The sequence below is a fragment of the Tupaia chinensis genome, unplaced genomic scaffold (genome assembly GCF_000334495.1).
Source record: "Tupaia chinensis unplaced genomic scaffold, TupChi_1.0 Scaffold000099_1, whole genome shotgun sequence".
Taxonomy (NCBI): domain Eukaryota; kingdom Metazoa; phylum Chordata; class Mammalia; order Scandentia; family Tupaiidae; genus Tupaia; species Tupaia belangeri.
In genome coordinates this window covers 1,529,104-1,549,756 of record NW_006159563.1, presented here as the reverse complement: position 1 = coordinate 1,549,756, position 20,653 = coordinate 1,529,104, and the positions used below count along the sequence as shown (strand labels likewise).

The window sequence follows — 20,653 nt, the reverse complement described above, 5'->3', positions numbered from 1 at the left end:
TTACACATAGGTTAAGGAACATTTTTTCTTTTTTTTTTTTTTTTAAGTTTTGTGTTAGAAAGGAGGGACAGGATTTCAATCCTAATTGTGAGGTAGGTAATACATAGAAATAAGAAAAATATAAGACTCTTTTAGGATCTAACCTCTGCCCACCTTTCTAGGTATATGTTGTAATATTTCTCAAATGACACAACAAGGTAGGAATTTATAGTCTTTAACAATCACTGTTTTTGCACTGTGGTCTCCAGTTCAGCCTAAACACTACTCTTTATCTTAACTTAATTGTCACACTTCTTTGTTTTCTTCTAGAGCCTGGGATTATCTCAGGAATACATGCTAGCAAATCACATTTTGTACATGCATTTTCATCTCTCTCATGTATTACATTACAAACTACTACAAGAACGAACCAGCCTTTTTTTCTTTAATCAATATACCAAAAGCACTTTATAAATGTTTTTTGAAAGAATGTGGAAAGAAATATAAATATTCAATTTATAAGTATTAAGTATTTGACGTCGTAAAATAGTCAAAACTGTTGGGATCAGCAGTAATGGTTACATTGCTGGACTCCCACTTGGTCAATCATGAGTTGAGTCTGGGACCAGGTGGCTTTAAACTCACACTATGTGCATATTCAAAATCCTGAGGGGAGATTGGAGGAGAGGGGACTGTGGTGTGGCCATTCCCCCTGGGGGGTGATTTCTTGCTTTCTGTTTTTTCTGGTGAGAGCACACACCCTATAGCAAAAATCTCTCTCTTAAAACCAAAACTTAGAAAAACTGTTAATTCATTGAAACTCCTATTTTGTCCGAAAATTAGACTGATCATCTTATTGGGACCAGCAGTTAGCGTAATAGCTATGTCGCTCGAACTGCGGTGGACTCCCACGTAGTCGACTGCAGTTTGAGTCCTGGACCTGGTGGCTTAAACTCACGTGTGCGTACGTGCGTGCCCAAGATCCCGAGAGGAGAATGGAAGAGAAGAGATTGCAGCATGGCCATCCCCCCTGGGAGTGTGATTTCTTGCTATCTCTCTGTCTCGCTCTGTCTGTCCGGTGAGCGCACATGCCCTATAGCAAAAACCTCTCGGGAACCAGCAGTTAGGTAATGGCTATGTCGCTGGACTCCCACGTAGGGGACCGGGGTTCGTGTCCCGGACCCGGTGGCTTAAAACTCACGCCAGGCATGTGTGTGTGCGTGCCCAAGATCCCGAGAGGAGAATGGAGAAGGGATTGTGGCGTGACCATCCCCCCTGGGGGGTGATTTCTCGCTTTCTGTCTCTATGTCTCTCTCTGTCTGTCTGGCGAGCGCATGCGCCCTACAGTGAAAATCTCTCAAAACAAAACAAAACAAAACCTCTCCAAAAAAAGAAAAAAAGACTGATCAACTTATTACTAAGATAGAATCTATTACAAATTACACATTACTATTATCTCAGTGTGGAAAAGTTATTGTGAATTTGAACATGTAAGAACATTTAGGATAGTGCTTGCCACAGCAGATCAATGCATTCAACCCCATTGTTTTAATGGAGTTAAATCTCAATTTTTTAAGCCTGAGTGAATTCAACAGATTATATGGCATTTTGACTGATGATCTTTTTTTTTTTTTTTTTTTAAATAGTTCTTTATTCATTCATTTATTTTAATTTGACGAGAGAGCGCACGCAAATCACCAGGTCCAGGACTTGAACTGTGGTTGGCCATGTGGGAATGTCGAGCACCTTAACCACCACATTACCTGCTGGCCCCTTTACTGATGATCTTTTAAGTTTCCCTGGCAAGGAGACACTCTCCTATCATAGATGTTAGCACAGATGAAGCCAATTAGGAGCTATCAGTACAAAACAAATTCCAAGAGGTGGAATCAAAGCACTCTGGAACCAGAAATATTGCTAGGAAGAACATCTGAACATGGCAAGCTATGGACCTCAGTGTCTATCATTCCACCTCGCCCTGCAATAGGTCTTTGTGACAGAGGCAGTCCACCTAATGCTTACATTCATCTTCAATCCTCTCTGCATTCCACCAAGGCCACAAGAGAAAGATCTGAGTAGTTTGTGGGCTTAAAACCACTTACACTGCCCTTTGGGTTAGAGAACAGGGTTCAGTTGCTAATGCTTTGGAAAAAAAAAAATGAAGAAAATGTTAATTGTTTTTCTTCATAGGATCCTGTCTTTCTCTCCTCCCAAAGAGCTTGTGTTTGTAAAGGTCAGAATGGTTGGAGTTAGAAATCAGTTGGCTCCCACCCTGTTAGCATCAATACACAGCAAAAAACTTTATATATGTTAATCTATATTTTCCAAAGAAACAATTTTATCTTCTACTTCCCACCTACCTCTTCCAAAATGCCAAATATAGTAATGTCTTAGAACTGATTAGCTAGAATATCCTCCCTTTCATATTAGATTTGTTAGCACATTAAAAAAATGGTTGACATAGCTTTTGAAAGTCCAGTTGGCAGCAGAGCTGGATAGCAGATGGCTATCCAGAAATTGGACCCAGAAAGGTGACTTACTCTGCATGCATATGCTGATGGAAGAGTCCTATTTTGGGATACCCTGTAAATCCTTGACCTAATGTAAAGCCTGAGATACAGCTCAGAGCAGGAAAAGTTATCATAACCTGATTCCTTGTCTAATGTAAAAGTAACCACACTTAACCAGCTTTGTACATGCCCAAACCAGAAAATAAATACACTAAAAGTCTATAATAGCTCTTTTGCAAAAACAAACAAAATCCACAAAAAGGTAAAACAAAGCATATTTTACTTAGATGTTTCCTAGAATTCATTTCAAGTAGTTTCAAGTGGTCTTTGAGTGGGCTTTATATCCTATACTTTGTTACTGTAGGAAAAGCTAACAGCAAATTCATTTAAAAATAATTCTTAAATAATTTTCTTTGAAGAAAAAAGGGGGAGAGTGTCTTCATTTTACCTCTATGGAAAACTGATAGATGAAAATAGTATCTAATTAATACCATTTTTAACAGGTAATTTCTAGCTAAGATTAAAGCCTCTCTTAGCTTTGAAATTTTAACTTAATTTCAGCTGAATCTTAAGAAATGTTAACCATAAACTTAAAATAACTGTTCTACTTCAATTTTATGTCACATGGCTAATATTCCTCTTGCCTAGACAAAAAATTGCTGAAGGTCTTCCTTTACCACCAGAGCTCAAAGATACCTAAGTCGTAAGTAGGTGTGGAGACTTTACAGCTGCAAAATTACATAAGAGATTCCAGTTTAAGTCGACACACAAACATAAAGTGCTATATTAGAAAACAAAACAAAAACACATTTCATTTGAGGGCAATGAAAACAAATGTTTCATTTTTGAAGATCTGACACTACAAAGAATGAAAACACATACAAGGTTATCATTCTATAATTATTCTGGTTTGTTCTTTTCATTCTAAGAATGCTGTCTTTATCAAGAATGAAGGCTAGATGGTAAAACTGATGCTTAACACATTTATGTATACTTGACCAGAGATTGTAGAGGCTACTATACCAGTTGGGTATTTTAAACTCTCTTCTGTTAAATATGAACATTTTCCCAATACTATTACTAAGTCACATCTCATTCATTTTCCTCTTTAAGAACTGCATAGGCTTGTTTTAAATGTATGTAATAAACTATAGTTTGCTGAGAGTAGAGGTACTCTGGTTAATGATCAATAAATGGTACAACGAGTGGAAAAGCATTACTAAACATGGATGTAATCCTTACCAACATGAAGAGAAACATTTTTTTTCTCAATAAAAAAAGCTAGTCCACAAAAAGTTCTCATTCTATAACGATTTATCATTTCCAAACCACAGTGAAAAGAACTGCAGTAATTTACCAATTTTGAGTTTTACTATGTGTCTTCAAGACACCTCACTAAAAACTTGTATCTGTCAAAATAATAATTAAATTTACAGAATGTAATATTGCAGTGACAGTGCTGAAGTTGATTGTTACAGCCTATTAATCTCTTTGAGTATCATTATATCTTAATTACTTGTACAGAACATTGGTCCAATAACATAGAGAACAGCATTTGGAAATTTATCTCATTCAGTGTTCAGAGATAAAACAGTTAACCATTCTTTTCATTATTTTCTGCAGATAAGTCCTTGCTCACGATGAAATCTGATAGCAATTAAATACTGGCATTTTTCCAAGCTACTGTACGAAGAGGATGCTGAAGGCCATCACTATACAGCACACAGCAACGTATGGGCTCTTCCGTTCACCTGTTGAAAATGAGAGATTCATCATGATTAACTGAGTATCTAACATGGACATGGTAAGGTCTTCACTATGGAAGAGGCTAGATGTGTAAGAACCAAGATAAAGTTCTTGGCTCTGAGGTCCACACATTTAGGAGGTTGGGCAAAACAAGGAACTATTAATAGATACAAGAGAAAACAAGCACAATAAAGAATAAAATAAACTATACTTATTTCAGACCACTTTCTTTTCTTCATGTATTTAGAAAACCCTAAAAGCACCATTCCTGTATGCTGGGGGGTGATCTCTGCCTGTTTCTGTCTCTCTTTGGAGAGCACATGTACCCTACGGCAAAAACCTTTTAAAAAAAAAAAAGTGGAATATAGAATGCAGGAAAGAGCTCCAAGAGAAAACAATTTAAAAAACTCAGGTAAGGACAGAGAAATATTTTCTTCCTGTTAAAAAAGAAAGAAGGAAGGAAAGAATGAAATTTCTATCTACTAAAAGAAACCCAACATATAATTTTTAACCAGAATTTTTTCTTTACTGGTAGCAATTCATGACACCTGAGAGGGAGAAGGGAGGCAGTCACTGAAGAGAATATGCAGAGCATAATTGTTAATAAAGCTGCTTTCTAAAAGTTCACATAAAATTAAAGGCTTAATAAAAAAAATAGTTAAAAAAAACCTTTTGGAGATACATTTTGTATCGAGTTTTTTATAATATGATTACTTTGGGTTAAAGATATAGAACTTAAAGGGCTGGCAGTTGGCGTGGTGGTTAAAGGTGCTGGGATCCCACATGGCCGACCATGGTTTAAGTCCTGGACCTAGTGGCCTGCTTTCTCACCCTCTCCCTCTGATGAAACTGGAATAATAATAATAATAATAATTAATATATTTAAATAAAATAATTCTTAAACATTTCTTTTAAATAAGAAAATATAGAATTTAAAGCAATCACTGTTGTATAAGCCAATTTTCATATGTGTTTAAGGAGTTTTTATCTGGGGACTTTCCCTTATATGAAGTGGACTTAAAGATGACCTTTGAGATTGCCTGGCAAACAGAAAGCTTGTGATTGGCAGTTAACTCAAACTCACCTTGTTTTTTTCTATTTCTACAGGCAGCAGGCATTTATCTGTTGCTTTGGGAAGAGCATGAAAAAGGAAGAAGGAAGAACTAGCTTCTAGAAATAATCTTGGTTATGGACCTGCTGTCCTTGCTTAGAAGGGGTTTATACACTTGTACGTTCACTCACTTGTGTTTTTCTATAATGTTTAAAGCTCTATCCCAGGAAGTTAAGTTTCTTTTTTTTTAAAGACTTATTTTATTCAAATACACACACACAAACACATATATTTTTTAATTTGACCAGAGAGAGACAGAGTGTGAGAGATAGGGACAGTGAGAAAGCAAGCTGCCAGGTCCAGGACTCAAAATGAGTGACCTTTGAGATTGCCTGGCAAACAGAAAGCTTGTGATTGGCAGTTAACTCAAACTCACCTTGTTTTTTTCTATTTCTACAGGCAGCAGGCATTTATCTGTTGCTTTGGGAAGAGCATGAAAAAGGAAGAAGGAAGAACTAGCTTCTAGAAATAATCTTGGTTATGGACCTGCTGTCCTTGCTTAGAAGGGGTTTATACACTTGTACGTTCACTCACTTGTGTTTTTCTATAATGTTTAAAGCTCTATCCCAGGAAGTTAAGTTTCTTTTTTTTTAAAGACTTATTTTATTCAAATACACACACACAAACACATATATTTTTTAATTTGACCAGAGAGAGACAGAGTGTGAGAGATAGGGACAGTGAGAAAGCAAGCTGCCAGGTCCAGGACTCAAAATGAGGTCGGCCATGTGGGAGTCCAGCGCCCTTAAGTACATCACCACTTGCTGGTCCTGGAACTAAGTTTCTTATTTCGCTTAAGTTAACTACCTCTGGCAAATGTCAATCCTAACCACCCTTATTAATTAACATCTCAAAGTCTTTTCCATTTCAGAGCCTCCTCAGTAAGCTCGCTTTGCCTTCTTATTAGTGAGTTTATATTTTTGTGTCTACTAAATGACAATATTCATAAGAAATATTATCAACTAACATTATCAGTAATATTATCATTTAATAACAATCATTTTGTATTTAAATGAAAGTATTTTTTCAATTCATAGTCATTTAAAGGACTGCTTCCAGCTACAGGAAAATCTAGAAGGCAAGAGAATGTGTTTTCCACCACCTCATATGTAAAACAAAACTTCTAAAAGAAAAAAAATCTAAAATGAGCATAGTAGGCATGTTAAACAGCTTCTTGGGAAGGTGAAGTAGACAGCAAAAATCTGCCTAAAACAACTGCCTGCACTCAAACACAGTAAGTGGGAGGAGAGAAAATAAAAAATACTAAGATCACAATTTTTAGCAACTGTAATTCTTCTGAGGTGAAAAACCCAAGGTATCAAACAAAACAAAAACCCCATTTATACATAAACTTCAGGTAGATTTCAAAAGGAAGCCAGTTAATCTTATTAGGGATATATATTCTCATTTTCTAATACGGTCTTACTAAACATAAAGAAGAAGAAACTGATAGTGTCCTAAGTTTTCAATTTGGTAGAAATTAATTTTTGAGGAAGTTCTTGTCTTCCTAATGCCCTGACTTAGAATGCTATGATTTACATATGGGTTTCATTTTCCTGTTTTTAATTTTCTTAAAAAGAGATTGCCATGTGGTAGAGCAAAACATCTTTGGTTGAACTTGAGTAAGAATGTTACTTCTTGTCTGGTCTTAGGTCTTAAAAGTGAATGTGAAACAGTTGCTGTAATGTGATGTGTAACATGATAAGATGATTTGGCTGAGTCTTTCCCATTAAAATTGCATCCTTTCTTTGTGGAAATATTCTGTACCAAGATAAGAGAAGCATGTGGTTGGAAAAGCAGAATCTCAGCACCAACATTTTCTAAGCCACTGGCAACATGAAAAGCTAATATTTTCACATAATCCAGAGGAATGAACATTTTAATTGAACCATTTGACCTTGACATTCATATAGTTAAGAGAAGGAAAAAGGCAAAAAAGGGCACTATTCATAATTAATCATAAAAAATACATTGTACTACAGGAAATGATTAGGAAAGCTACAAACTAGATGTCTTACATTTTCAGCTATACTCTCTTCAAGTAATAACCGTGAACAAAAGCCTCACCAGGGTTGACTACTGAATGCGGCAATACACACTTTATTATTTTATTACATAAATGGACTTAAAATACCCCAATATTTTCTGGATGAGTTAGCAACTTAATGATACAACTGAGATGAAAAAACCTGGCCTCCCTCCTAACTCCAGACTTTCCAGACTTGCTTTATCATATGTCTCTCTTTACAGTTAACTTGAGGGTTTTTTTTTTTTTTTTACTACTCTGTTCCTTGGCAATATTCTTTTATTTCTTTTCAGGTTGACCTGCCCCTGAAGCCAGCAATTTGGGTTAGATATATTTATATTTACTGTTAGCTATCAGCATTAGCCATTTAGGGTACTATTTTATCTTTTTCTCTATTTGGTTGTTTTACTTCAATTTTCTTCTGTTATTTCTAGGTTTGCAGCTGTTGTGCATGACTGAGTGCCAGATAATCTGTACCACCAATTCTCAGTTAATCGAAGCCAGGCCTTTTCAATCCAGCACTATCTATGCTTTGGAATGAGTGATCTGTTGTTTAGATGATGTCCTGTGCATCCAAGGACATTTAACGACATCCCTGACCTGCACATGTACCACTCTCTAGCTGAGACAATCAAAACTATTTCTTAATATTGCCAAGAGTTTCCCGTCTGATAACTACTTATCCAGGTTATAGCTGTGCTTTTACCAATTTAAGGTTAATAATGTTCCATACAAAAGAAAAGGAAGATAGACATGAGACTAGGAACAAAAGGAAAATAAAGTGTAACAAAGAACACTGATGAACAGTTTAACTTGTTAAAAGTACACTTAATTCTCCAGATGTCTGTTTCAATATTTGCTACATTAGAATGAGACTTAAAATACATACTCTTCTATAAAGCCATTTTTGTGGATACTACGCTTTCCCATCTCAAGAAATCTGAAAGGTTGAAGAATTGTATTATCTCATCATCACAGATTTTTAAAAAAGATTTCTGAGAAATGTAGTATTATGCTTGTAATTTCTACTATGATAGGCCTGATCTGTCATTAAAAGCTCAAGGGAAGAAACCTGTTCTCAAAATTATTTTAATGGCTAGCAACTTATAAATCTTAGAAACTGCTTCAAAGATTTGAAAACTATTTTTTTTTTTTTTTTAAAGATATTCCAGTGCCCTTAACCACCATGTTATCTGCCGGCTCCTTGAAAACGAAATGCTATCTTCGAAAATATATCAATTTCCAGGTCTTCATCTTTTTCTTTTTTTTTTTTGGGAGAGGTTTCTTTTTGCTATAGGGCGCGTGCACTCGCCAGACAGAGAGACAGAGAGACAGAAAGCGAGAAATCACCCTCCAGGGGGGATGGCAACGCCGCAATCCCTTCTCCTCCATTCTCCTCTCAGGATCCTGGGCACACACGCACACATGCCTGCCATGAGTTTTAACCCACCGGGTCCAGGATGCGAACCGCAGTTGACTACATGGAGTCCAGCGACATAGCCATTATGCTAACTGCTGGTCCCCAGGTCTTCATCTTTAGAAACATTTCTAAACTTTATAATAATTAGATTACAATAATTTAGTTGGTATTGTTCAATCTCTACTCAATTCTGTTTCCTGTTATGAAACATATTCTGAATTTTCCACATTCCTGAGAAGTTGAAAACCAAAATAAAACACAATATTCTAAAAAGAACACTTTATCTAAAGGCAATGACTCAAATATTCCATTCTTTACAGGGTCTTCAAAAAGTTATGGAAAATGTGGGATCAGCAGATGTTGTAATATTTATGTTGCTAGACTCCCATGTAGTTGACCGCGGTTCTAGTCCCAGACCTGGTGGCTTAAAAGTCAATCCAGGTGCATGTGTATGCATGCCCAATATCCTGAGAGGAGAATGGAGGAAAAGGGACTGCAGCGTGGCTATCTACCCTGAGGAATGATTTCTTGCTCACTCTCTGGTGAGCATATGTGCCCTACAGCAAAAATCTCTTTAAAAAATTTAAAAGGTTCATAGGAAATGTATAACAGATTAAAAAGTATGCATGGATCTCACATTTTTTTTTTTTGCACCAAAATAAACTCATACTTCAATTCCATTTTTCCATGAACTCTCTGAGGTGCCCTCAAAACACTGAAAGGGATTAATCTGGGGAATTGAGGCTGTTGTCAGACTGGCGAACTAAGTTAAATGTCAAATGTAGGATTTTTTCCTTTATGAAAGTTTGAAAGCTTTATTGAAAAAAGTAGCCACATGTAAATTCACATTTTAGAGGAAAAGTACTAAAATCTAGGGGCTGACAGTAACACAGGGAAATGCAGTACTCTGCTCTGCGTGGCTAGCCCAACTACAAAGGTTCCCAGTTCATGTCTGGAGAGCTCCCTCAACATGCCAAGTGTGCGTCCACGACAGGTCTGGCTGGAGGTCGGGAGGATCAAAGAATATAGTGCTGGGTGCCTGTCTATCTTGCTCATGGAAGATATGAAAAATAAACTTAAAAGAAAGAGAAGAGGGACCAGCAGGTGGCGTGGTGGTTAAGATGCTAGACACTCCCACATGGCTAACCACAGTTTGAGTCCTGGATCTGGTGGCTTGCTTTCTCTCTCTCTCTCTCTCGTCAAATTAAAGTAAAATAAATGAATACATAAAATTAAAAAAAAAAAAAAAGAGAAGAGTACTAAAAATAAAAATTTTTTTGGTCATATGAATAATTCTAAAAAGTACAGAAAATACTCATTTTCAGTCCTTGTGATGGAATGGTTTTTCTTTTTTTGGGAATTAGGCATGTCAATAATGGGTATAATATTTTATTTAAGAATACTGATGAATTACAGAAATAAAATGCATTATAAAAACATTTACTGGGACCAGCAGTTAGCATAATGGCTATGTTGCTGAACTCCCATGTAGTTGACCACGGTTTGAGTCCTGGACCCGGTGGCTTAAACTCATGCCAGGTGTGTGTGTGCATGTGTGCCCAAGATCCCGAGAGGAGGATGGAGAAGGGACTGCAGTGTGGCAATCCCCCCGGGGGGTAATTTCTCGCTTTCTGACTCTGTCTTTCTAGCGAGCGCACACGCCCTATAGCAAAAAAACCTCTAAAATAATAATAAAAAAAAATTTACTTACCAATAATTTGAGACTCTATTTTGTGCTTGGTACAATGTTAAAAGAGGAATGAGGTAAGATTATCTATAAACACACTTAAGATGCTGTTAATCTTCTTATGAAATGTTAGAAGATAACATTTATTTTAATATTAACCAATTAGGACAAAGGTCAGCTATGGTCACATACAAGTTAAGGAGTTCAGCATACAAAACAATTAAACATTCTATGATTTAACATACAGCAATAAAATAATTATGTTTAGATGGTTTCTTAGAAACCTTTTACTATACAGGACATACATTTTCAAGTTATCAAAATGGTACACAATATGGAGGATGGCATGCTCTATACTTCAAACATGTAACATAATAGGGCTGGCAAGTGGCATGATGATTAAGGCACAAGACTCCCACACAGTTGACTGTGCTTTGAGTCCTGGACCTGGCAGCTTACTTTCTAATGTTCCCTCTCTCTCTGGTCAAATTTAAAAACAAACAAATAAATAAATAAATATTTCTTAGAAAAATGAAAACATTGAAAACATATACCATAAAACTACATTTATTTGAAAGTTTAAAATCTCCTTAAAAATCTGAAATGCATGCATGGTATTTGATTTTTTTTTTTTTTTAATTTGCTATAGGGTGCATGTGCTTTCAAAAGACCGAGTTAAACAGGAAAAGTGAGAAAACACCCGCAGAGCGGATGGCCATGCTGCAATCCCTTCTCTATTTTCCTTTCAGAATTTGGAATTTGAGTTTGCACTCACAGGTATCTCATGTATTTTCAAGTCGTCAGGTCTGGTACTCCTAACACAGTCAGCCATGTGGAATCCCTCCACCTTAACCACTACCCCATAGCTGGCCCAGTTGTACTATCTTAATAATCGGAGAGATTTTTCTTGTACTTTTCAACTCTTGTTAATGAAGTATTATGAAGTATCTACCAAATCTAGTTTTTATTTATTTTTTTTGAGAGATGTTTGCTATAGGGTACATGCATTTGTCAGAGAGAGAGAGAGAGACAGAGAGTCATAGAGACAGAAAGTAAAAAAATCACTCCCCACAGGAGAGATGGCCATGCTGCAATTTCTTCTCTTCCATTCTCCTCTTACGATCTTGGGAATGAACACATACCCATCCAGTCTGAGTTTTAAGCTGCTAGGTCTGGGACTCAAACTGTGGTCGACTACGTGGGAGTTCAGCGACGTAACCATTATGCCATTTGTTGGCCCTCCACCAAATCTAGCTTTAAATAGCATAAGGAAAGGGGCTAAATGGAACTCTACAGACTTTTGCAAAAATAAGTAAAACTGGGAAGCCTACACTTTTAAAACTGACATATGATTAGTATGAACATGACATAAGTTGACAATTTTTAGCTGAAGAAATGGAGAGAGATTATAGATACTTACCAATTCTGGCACACTTCCAAAATATACCCAATAGTCTGCATAGAATGAAAAGAAAAAAAGTGGCTCTTGATTATCACGAAAGGTCAGTTATTTCCTTAGTATTACACAGAGAATGATACACTGTCATTTTAATCTTTAATGCTTTACTAGGAAATCTGCTTGTTTAATATTGAGCTAGCATTTATGTACAAAAATACAATACAATAGCCTATCAACCGTCAATGTATAGAAACTGCTACAATCTGGAATAAACATGGTGTCACAGGTCAAACTCAGGCTAAATCCACATGAGAATAGCAAACATTTGGACAAATGTACTGTACTGGGCCCAACCATGGTAGCGCAGTGATAACACAATGCTCGGTGATGCCCACGTCACCTGTGAAGGTCCTTGGTTTGTGTCCCCAGGAGTCCCAGTATACACAGGCTGTGCATGTACTTGTGACTATGATTCAGGCTGAGAGTGAGGGTAGGATCATACATGAAAACCCTGCTGAGGATGCCCCCTTCTCTTTCCCTCACACACTTTCTTGCAGATAAAATAAAGGAATAACTTAAAAAGTAAATTTTTTGCTGAAGTTTACTTTATGAATTCAACTTTAAGTGCTTTACCTTTAAAAGAAGAAAATTTATATGCCAAAAACTTTATCTCCAAAAAAGTATTAATTTTGAGAAAATAACAAATGAATACATATTTTAGATGAATTATGACATTTAAAAAATACTAGAAATCGTGAGACCCAAGCCTTTCATTAGTTGGGAAATACAGAATTCGCAGAACAGTATGCTCAATACTATGAACCTATGTGCCATTCAGTGAGGAGTAAGACAAACATATATACCTGTTTTCAAAATAAGTAAAAAAAACTTCTAGTTTAGGGGAAGTGAACAAACTAGGTAAATGAGTTCACTAAAGTTGGCATCTAAAACAAACATTCTGAAAATGAGAATTAGAATAAAGATGTTCACACATTTCTCATCTAAAAAATAAGTTTAAGTGTAATAAGTTCCTGATCTTTAAATGAAAAGTCTCTTAGTTAAGATAAAATGAAATGAGCAAAAACACAAGTATATTTCAAAGGATGGACATTCTCACAGATAAATTTTATTGTAGGAATAAAAGGGCAAAAGTGGTGTAAATTCCTGAAAGAAATACATGCATATACAAAGTACAGACTGTCCCTAAGTTCAGTCCTACTCACTGGCTGTATAACTGTGAGCGAGTTACTTTATCTCTTTAATAATAGCACCTACCCTCTTAGGGTTGTTACAAGATTAAAGGAGTGATTACACTAAGTCCTTACAATAATGCCTAACATGTACTCTGCTCAGTAATATGCAGGCTAAAAGGATATGTGACACTAACTTGAGATATCTCTTAAACCTGGCTTATATTTCCTCGTCAGGAAAAAGTAGACAATAGGTTAGGTATTTGCAAATCCATGGTTTATCCAGTCTAAGAATCTATTGGTTATAATAACATTAAAAATTTAAAGTTACTCTGGTTGAGGCTAAGAGGTAAGGGACCCAGAGCAGAACATTTGAAGCTCTTCCGTTAAAAGCTTAGAGCTCCATGAAACACAATCCAAAACCACAAGATCACAAAGTCAAGGTCTTTTCAAGCCCTCATATTCTAGAAATAACTTAAAGTATCAGAAGAAATTGTACAACATGTTTAGCATACTAATATTAATAGCTTTTTAAGAACAAAGAATCCTAACTTGACAACTCAAGAGACTTAACAGTACCACTTTGGCTTTTTTGACATATTTCTTTACCTAGGCATATTTCTGTAATATCCCAAATGCTATTTAAAAAAAAGAAAAAAAAAAACCTAGAAAATCTGTAAGTTGGTAAAAACCAATTCAATTATGCTACTTAATTTCTAAGTTAGACCCCAATAAGCAATATATGCTGATAATGTCAGTGGGTCTGTGAAACTAGGAAAGGCAAAGTAGCAATCTTTCTTAGCTGCTTAGTTCTTCAAAATTATTTGACAATAAAAGTTATTTTAAATGATTAAGTCATCAAGATCTCATTTTGTTCAATCTGTGCAGACATCTTGATATATTCTCTATAACGAAAGAAAAATTATTAAAAGTCTAACAAAAACATAATTGTAGGGACCAGCAGTTGGCACTGTAATGGCAATGTCGATGGACTCCCATGTAGTCAACCATGGTTTGAGTCCTGGAACCAGTGGCTTAAACGCACGTCGGGCATATGTGCGTGAGTACCCAAGATCCTGAGAGGAGAATATGGAAGGGATGGTGGTGTGTCCATCCCCCTGGGGGATGATTTCTTGTTTTCTGTCTCTCTGTCTTTCTGGTGAGCGCACGCGTCCTATAGCATAAACCTCTCCAAAAAAGAGAAAGAAAAATACATAATTGGAAACAGAAAAGAATAAGGATCAATAAAAAATTTTTTTATGGAAAGTATTTATAATGTACAAATCAAAATAGTGCTTAACATTTATATAAATAGAAATGAATATTTTGAAAAAAGCTTTCAGTTTACTATGTTAATATATACTTAAAATGTAAAAATAGCCATACTGTTTTAAGTCTTTTTTTTTTTTTTTTTGAGAGATTTTTGCTATAGGGTGCCTGTACTCGCCAGAGAGAAAGAAAGAAAGATAGAAAGCAAGAAATCAACCTCCAGAGGTGATGGCTATGCTGCAATCCCTTCTCCTCCATTCTCCTCTCAGGATCTTGGGCAAACACACACACATGTCTGGTGTGAGTTTTAAGCTGCTGGGTCTGGGACTTAAACTGCAGTCAACTACGTGAGAGTCCAGCAACATAACCATTAGGTCAACTGCTGGTCCCATTTTAAGTCTTTTATGTAGGAGAAATATACTACCACTCAACCTCTACTTTAAGGTTGGCAGCCCTGAGAACTCCTTTTTCAATATAGCATGTTATGGATATATTCCTGCTCCCAAAGGAATGAGGAGCAGACATTTCCACATGCAATCTTTTTTCCAAAGCAAAATTTCAAAATAGGGTCAGAAAAGTACAAATATTCTATTACTATGAGACTATTCTTTAATGAGACATTTATCTTAGTAGACAGACATTATATATTACGTTAGAATTCAAAGCAGCTGATCAATGAGATTAAGCATTAATTGGTTTCTAGCATATGCTTTAACTATAAGTTAATAGTTGAGGGTGGAAAGAAAGAAGGAATTAAAGCCATTTACTTGGGTAGGTTAACTCCAGGCACAAGTAAGCAACAAATACGATGATATAAGTTCAATAAATGGTTGAACTATTGAAAAGTCCAGCAGCAGTCAGGAAAAAGTTAAAGTGAAGCAATGAGATAAAAACTTAAGGGAAACGAGCATCCCTTACATGTACCCCCCTAGGCTAACACATTTCAGGTTACTTTTGAAATTTATCTTTTAATACTGTAAGATAGTGTAAATAGGAAGTTAATGGATTTTTTGTTTAGTTTTGTTTTGACCATAGGGTACATGAGCTTGCCAGAGATACAGAGACAGTGAGAAGGGAAAATGAAAAATCACCCCCAAAGAGGATGGCCATGCCACAATCCCTTCTCTATTCTCCTCTCAGGATTTTGGGCATGCACACACAAGTGCCCTGGCATGACTTTCAAGTCTTCTGGTCTTGTACTCCAACCATGGTCAGCCATGTGGGGACTCAGTGTCTTAAGAACACCACCACCTGCAGGCCCCAAGTTTATGGATTTTTAAAAAACAGTAATGATTATCAGATCATTTTATATTCAATACCTATATGAACTAATTTTGGTGATTGGATATTATTAGTAACATACCCAGTTTTATTTCTGTCCAGGAGGCTGGGTGCCAAGGATCGAATATAAGCACAGGTGCATATAAGCAGCAAGATTACAGTCAACAGACTCTGAAAATTGAAAATGGCAGACTAGAAAGAAAGAAAGAAAAGTTAATATCAAAAGAAAAATTGCATAGGCAAAAATAACCAAACAATTCCACATTAAGAATCAGACATTCTACAAAAAGGCAAACAGAATGAAACACTTGATAACATTTAAAGCCAGGATCATGAGGTATTTTAAGAGTGTACTTTTCTCCCATTCTTTGGGCACTAAAATATAAGAGTTGTAAGAAAAATTTTAAATTCAAGAACTTGAAAAATGTCATGAATCCGAAAGAGCTAAGTTGATTTAATATTTAATGAACACAGACTTCTAGAAGTTCAGACTAGACAAAACACTAAGGTCTCTGAGCTCTGCGGTATGATGCCAGGAATCATTAACCTAAGCCTCTGCTTTACCTCTATAAAGTTGGGTAGAGAGTGAGTGGGGAGGTGGGCTTAATGTTGACTAAAGTTTCTTTGAATTCGGAAGGCTTTCTAGGATACCATGCTTTAAATCTAAGAGCTCATGTGTTGACAACAACCAAGCTATTTCGTTCTTGTGAAAGAAAAACATCTGCTCTTTCACTGTAGATTCTTTAAAAGTCATTTAATAGCTTGGGACCAGCAGTTAATATAATGGCTATGTTGCTGGACTACCAAGTAGTTGACTGCGGTTCGCGTCCCGGACCCAGTGGCTTAAACTCACGCTGGGTGTGGGTGCATGCGTGCTCAAAATCTGAAGAGGAGAACGGAGGAGAAGGGATTGTGGTGTGGCCATCTCCCCTGGGGGGTGATTTCTCGCTTTCTATCTCTCTGTCTTTCTGGTGAGCGCATACGCCCTATAGCAAAAACCTCTCTCTCTCAAAAAAAAAAAGTCATTTAATAGCTGAACTCTTACTCCAAAGTTAATATTTAACACAATTAAAAGAAGCCATGTTTCCATAGTCAAACACAGAAAATCATAGGTTTCTAGTTAAAGTAAAATGGAGGTGAAGTTACTCTATTCAAAATTCAGCTCAAGTGTTACCTTTCTCAAGAAGTTTCTTTCAATTCACCTCTTAGTACACGTAGAACTCTCTTTACCATCATAGCAAACTGATAGCTTTAGAACAGTCATTCCTGAAGGGTAGAGTGTATTATTAGAATCTAAATTTCTAGTACCTGACTATGTGCCCGCCATACATAGGAGCCCAATAAGAGATGGCTGAATAAAGTAGATTTTAAACAGTGCAGGAATATTACTATATACATAATAAAAAATAACATTTTCACTATATGTAGGCTGATAAAATATATCAGTCTCACAAAGTAGCTGGCAATATGCTTATTTAATACACTTAGAAGCACTTCCTGTAAAGTCAGGAATAAGACAAATAAGAGTTAGAAGGGAATTCCATAATGTGGCTAGGTATAAAATTAAAATATACACATCAGTGTCTTTATAATTGTGTACTATCCAGTACACTGGCATCAAATGAAAAAGCTGACAAACCTTAAAACGTGGAAAAACATAAAATAGAATAGATCGGTATAGTAGGTTCTTACAGTAGAAGGCAACATTGCAAAGATAAACAAAAAGGAACCCAATATCAACAAGTTATTTTTCAAACAAACAACTGATTTGTAAGTAGCCATGATGAAAAATTTGTTACAATATCCTTTTCATTAATTTACCTACTTTTTAAAAATAATTATTTTATTTAACTTTATTTATTTATTAAATTTTACCAGAAAGGGGCGGGGGGAGAGAAGGAGAACGAGGGAGGGAGGGAGGGAGGGAAGATAAGTGAGAAAGCAAGATGCCAGGTCCAGGACTTGAACCACGGTTAGCCATGTGTGAGTCCAACACCCTTAACCATGCCACCTGCTGGTCCCATTCACCTACTTTTATGACGCATAAAAACTATTGAAAAGTTAATAATATGGTTCATCAATATTTCTAATGACAATAAACTATTATGGATCATGGTAAACGGTTGCAAAAACATCATGCAAGTTTTCATAATTAGTATATTTTTAGCTATATAAATCTTTATGCAAAGTATGGAAAATACAACGATCAAATCCAGATGATTTTCACCTAATTCTTAACTTTTCTTGATTTCTCAAGTTTTCTAATTGTGAACTTTTATGGTCTGAAAAAGGTAAATATACAAGATGTGTAATTATCACTGAAATTTTTTATCCAAATAACTTCTTCATGAATATAGCAAAGGTGAAGTTTAATGTATCTTGCTTTTTAATTAAATTGGGCTTTAATTGTGCATCTGTGAAAGTGATATTACCTTTTATAGCTTAAAATAAACTAATGATCAGTTCTATATAGAAAGCCCATTATCTCACAATGCTTAACTCTGGAAGGTCATATATGCATATATTTTGTCAGAGGGCACGTGTGCTTGCCAGATAGAGAGACAAAACACCTCACAGTGGGACAGGGTTACAATGCAATCCTTTGTCTCCATTTCTCCACCCAGTTGGGATTTGGGGCATGCACGTACACGGGCTGTGATCCTCAAGCCTTTTACTGCTAGGCTATGGGGTCAACCCCAAAGATCATATATTGAACATGTGCATGAATATATTAATAAACAGCATTCGTAATGAAATATAAAGCGGATTCCTCCTAGCCAGCATAACTACTCATGTATTTAATAATTACTTTGTGTGGAAAATAAGGCCAGATACTAGGTATTAAAAAGGCACAATTCATGATTTCCTCCTTCTAGCAATACATAGCTAATAATAACTATTATTGATATTCACCGAGTGCTTATTTTGTACTATTTGCCATCATATATTTAAGTTATATGTTATTACTACTCATATTTTATAGATAAGACTACTGAGGCAAAAGCAGCTACAATCAAATTAGAACAGGAGGTCTATTTCAAAAATTAAGTAGCAACTCACTGTAGCATGTAGAAGTGAGGGACTTAGCCATGTGGATAAAAAACACTGTTTTCCAAAGGGAAAGTCAGGAATATCTCACTTAAAGGATACGGTGTCTGGGATTGGTTTCCAAATGGTCTCATGAGTGTGGTGGGAGAGGACGTGGCTTGATGTCTAAATGCTGAGTGAAGGAGGGCTCATTATAACTTTTATTTCTACCTTTGTTTGGATTTTTTCATAAGATAAAAAGGCACTTAAAATGCTCATTTTAAAGAAGAGTGTAAATGTGGAACCATTTACAAATGAAAACCATTTAAAACCATAAAACATATGTACATACAATGTTTGTACATAGAACTTTGTTCTGGGGGTTTACAACTCTAAAGTTTAAACAAATAATCTCATGTGGTAAAAAGACTTTTAGCTATACTCAGATTGTGGCTAAGAATTTTTTTTTTTTGAACTTACAGACATTAATCAGGCTGCCAATTCAAAACTTAGCATCTCTTGTCCACTGATATAAAACTTTAGTTTTAGGGTTAAAGGAAACAGGTATCTCTATTTAGTAGAAAAATAATTGGAATTTTCAATAGGAAAATGTTATTAAAGGAAAGAAAAGAAAAGAAGCTAAGAAAAAGGTAAGCATTTTGATTCTAAAAGAGGGACAGATGATAAAAAAAGGTGATAAGGAAAGTACAATTTATATACTGTTTTTTGTTCAGATTGTTTAAATCACAAATTTTTATTTCAAAGCACTTTGTCTTTTGCATATTCCATTTGTTCTTGTCTGCTTTACGAAATCTCCCTTCCAGTCTCAACTCTAGAGTCACCTCTGTCTCCCCTGTCCTCATTCACTACACCAAGCAGAATCAGGATTGTACCTTGTATATGCTTGTACCTTACTATCAGAGTGCCCATCAAACTGTCTTATCCTTGTCTCCTCTCTTTATTGAGGTTCTTTTCAGTTGCCTGTGACTACTGTACAAAGTATGACACGATAGCAGTCCCTGAAAACTGCTGAATGAACAGTAACTTGAAGACAATCGGCAGAGATGAACATTTTAAGTACAAGCCCCTACTTAAGATTCCAAATTGATGATGTACATTTAAAAAAATATTAAAGATCAGAGTGCTGAATATAATATTCAAGAAAAACCTTTACATACTACTTTACATTTATATTGTCAATGATATTTTGAAAAATCAAGTAGGAAGCAGGAAATTTCCTTGTTTATGTTAAGAGTCTAGGCTGCAGGGTATAATAAAGGCTGGGGGTAATTTCCACTAAGCATCCACATCTTCTGATAGAATAGAAGTTGTATTCTACCCAGTGAGTGGCCAGCCTCAAAGATGTGTACACACTGGACAGTGTGTTCTGACACCTAATTTATAGGAGATATATACTTTCAAGGTGTCTATATGACTCAGCAGGCAAACAAGCAGGCAGAAGACATTAGGATCTCCAACTGTTCTCAAGTCAAAGATTTATTTAATTTTCAGTGGCAGTGTAATAGTTAATCATTTCTATGCCATAGGTTAGGCCATTAGGTCACTGAAGTGTTTTAAGTCTGTATAGAACTAAGAGCTACATTAATAAAAAGAACCTGTTACTTGCATTATAAAGACCAATCACTGATTTTAAAGGTGTCAGATTCTTATCAATGAGAAAACATTGTTATGCATAATTATTAAAGTATAGCTTTATTATTAAATTATTTTAATTATTAAAATAAGTCTTGCTAAGGATGACTTAATACCACTCAACTATCCATATACATGAATAAGACAGAGAACATGATTAGCATTATCAATACAAGTAGGATCTTACAACTGGTTCTAATGTTTATTATTTAATGTTGAATAGTAAGGTAAACTTAGTTAAATCGGAAAGCACTCTTTTTTTCAAATCCTTGACATTGTGTGCTGACACTATGAAACTCCCTATTAACTCAAAACTAGTGTGAACAAAGCAACACACATTTAGAGGCAGATCCTG

At 35.7% G+C, this 20,653-nt stretch overlaps 1 protein-coding gene and 1 non-coding gene across 2 annotated transcripts in view; both read right to left on the bottom strand.

The window, feature by feature from the left end:
• Positions 1 to 2,963: 2,963 nt before the first annotated feature.
• TMEM167A (transmembrane protein 167A) overlaps positions 2,964 to 20,653 on the bottom strand; it is a 31,158-nt gene continuing 13,468 nt past the window's right edge. The window contains exons 2-4 of the mRNA XM_006143485.3: positions 15,701 to 15,810; positions 11,900 to 11,934; positions 2,964 to 4,240 (exon numbers count right to left, since the gene is read on the bottom strand). Of these exons, the coding sequence (XP_006143547.1) occupies positions 4,170 to 4,240; positions 11,900 to 11,934; positions 15,701 to 15,810 (216 nt within the window). The 3' untranslated portion in view covers positions 2,964 to 4,169. The remainder of the gene's footprint in view (positions 4,241 to 11,899; positions 11,935 to 15,700; positions 15,811 to 20,653) is intronic.
• LOC114006917 (small nucleolar RNA U109) lies at positions 14,740 to 14,874 on the bottom strand. Its single transcript, XR_003548575.1, has one exon. It is a non-coding gene; the product is annotated as a small nucleolar RNA U109 (small nucleolar RNA).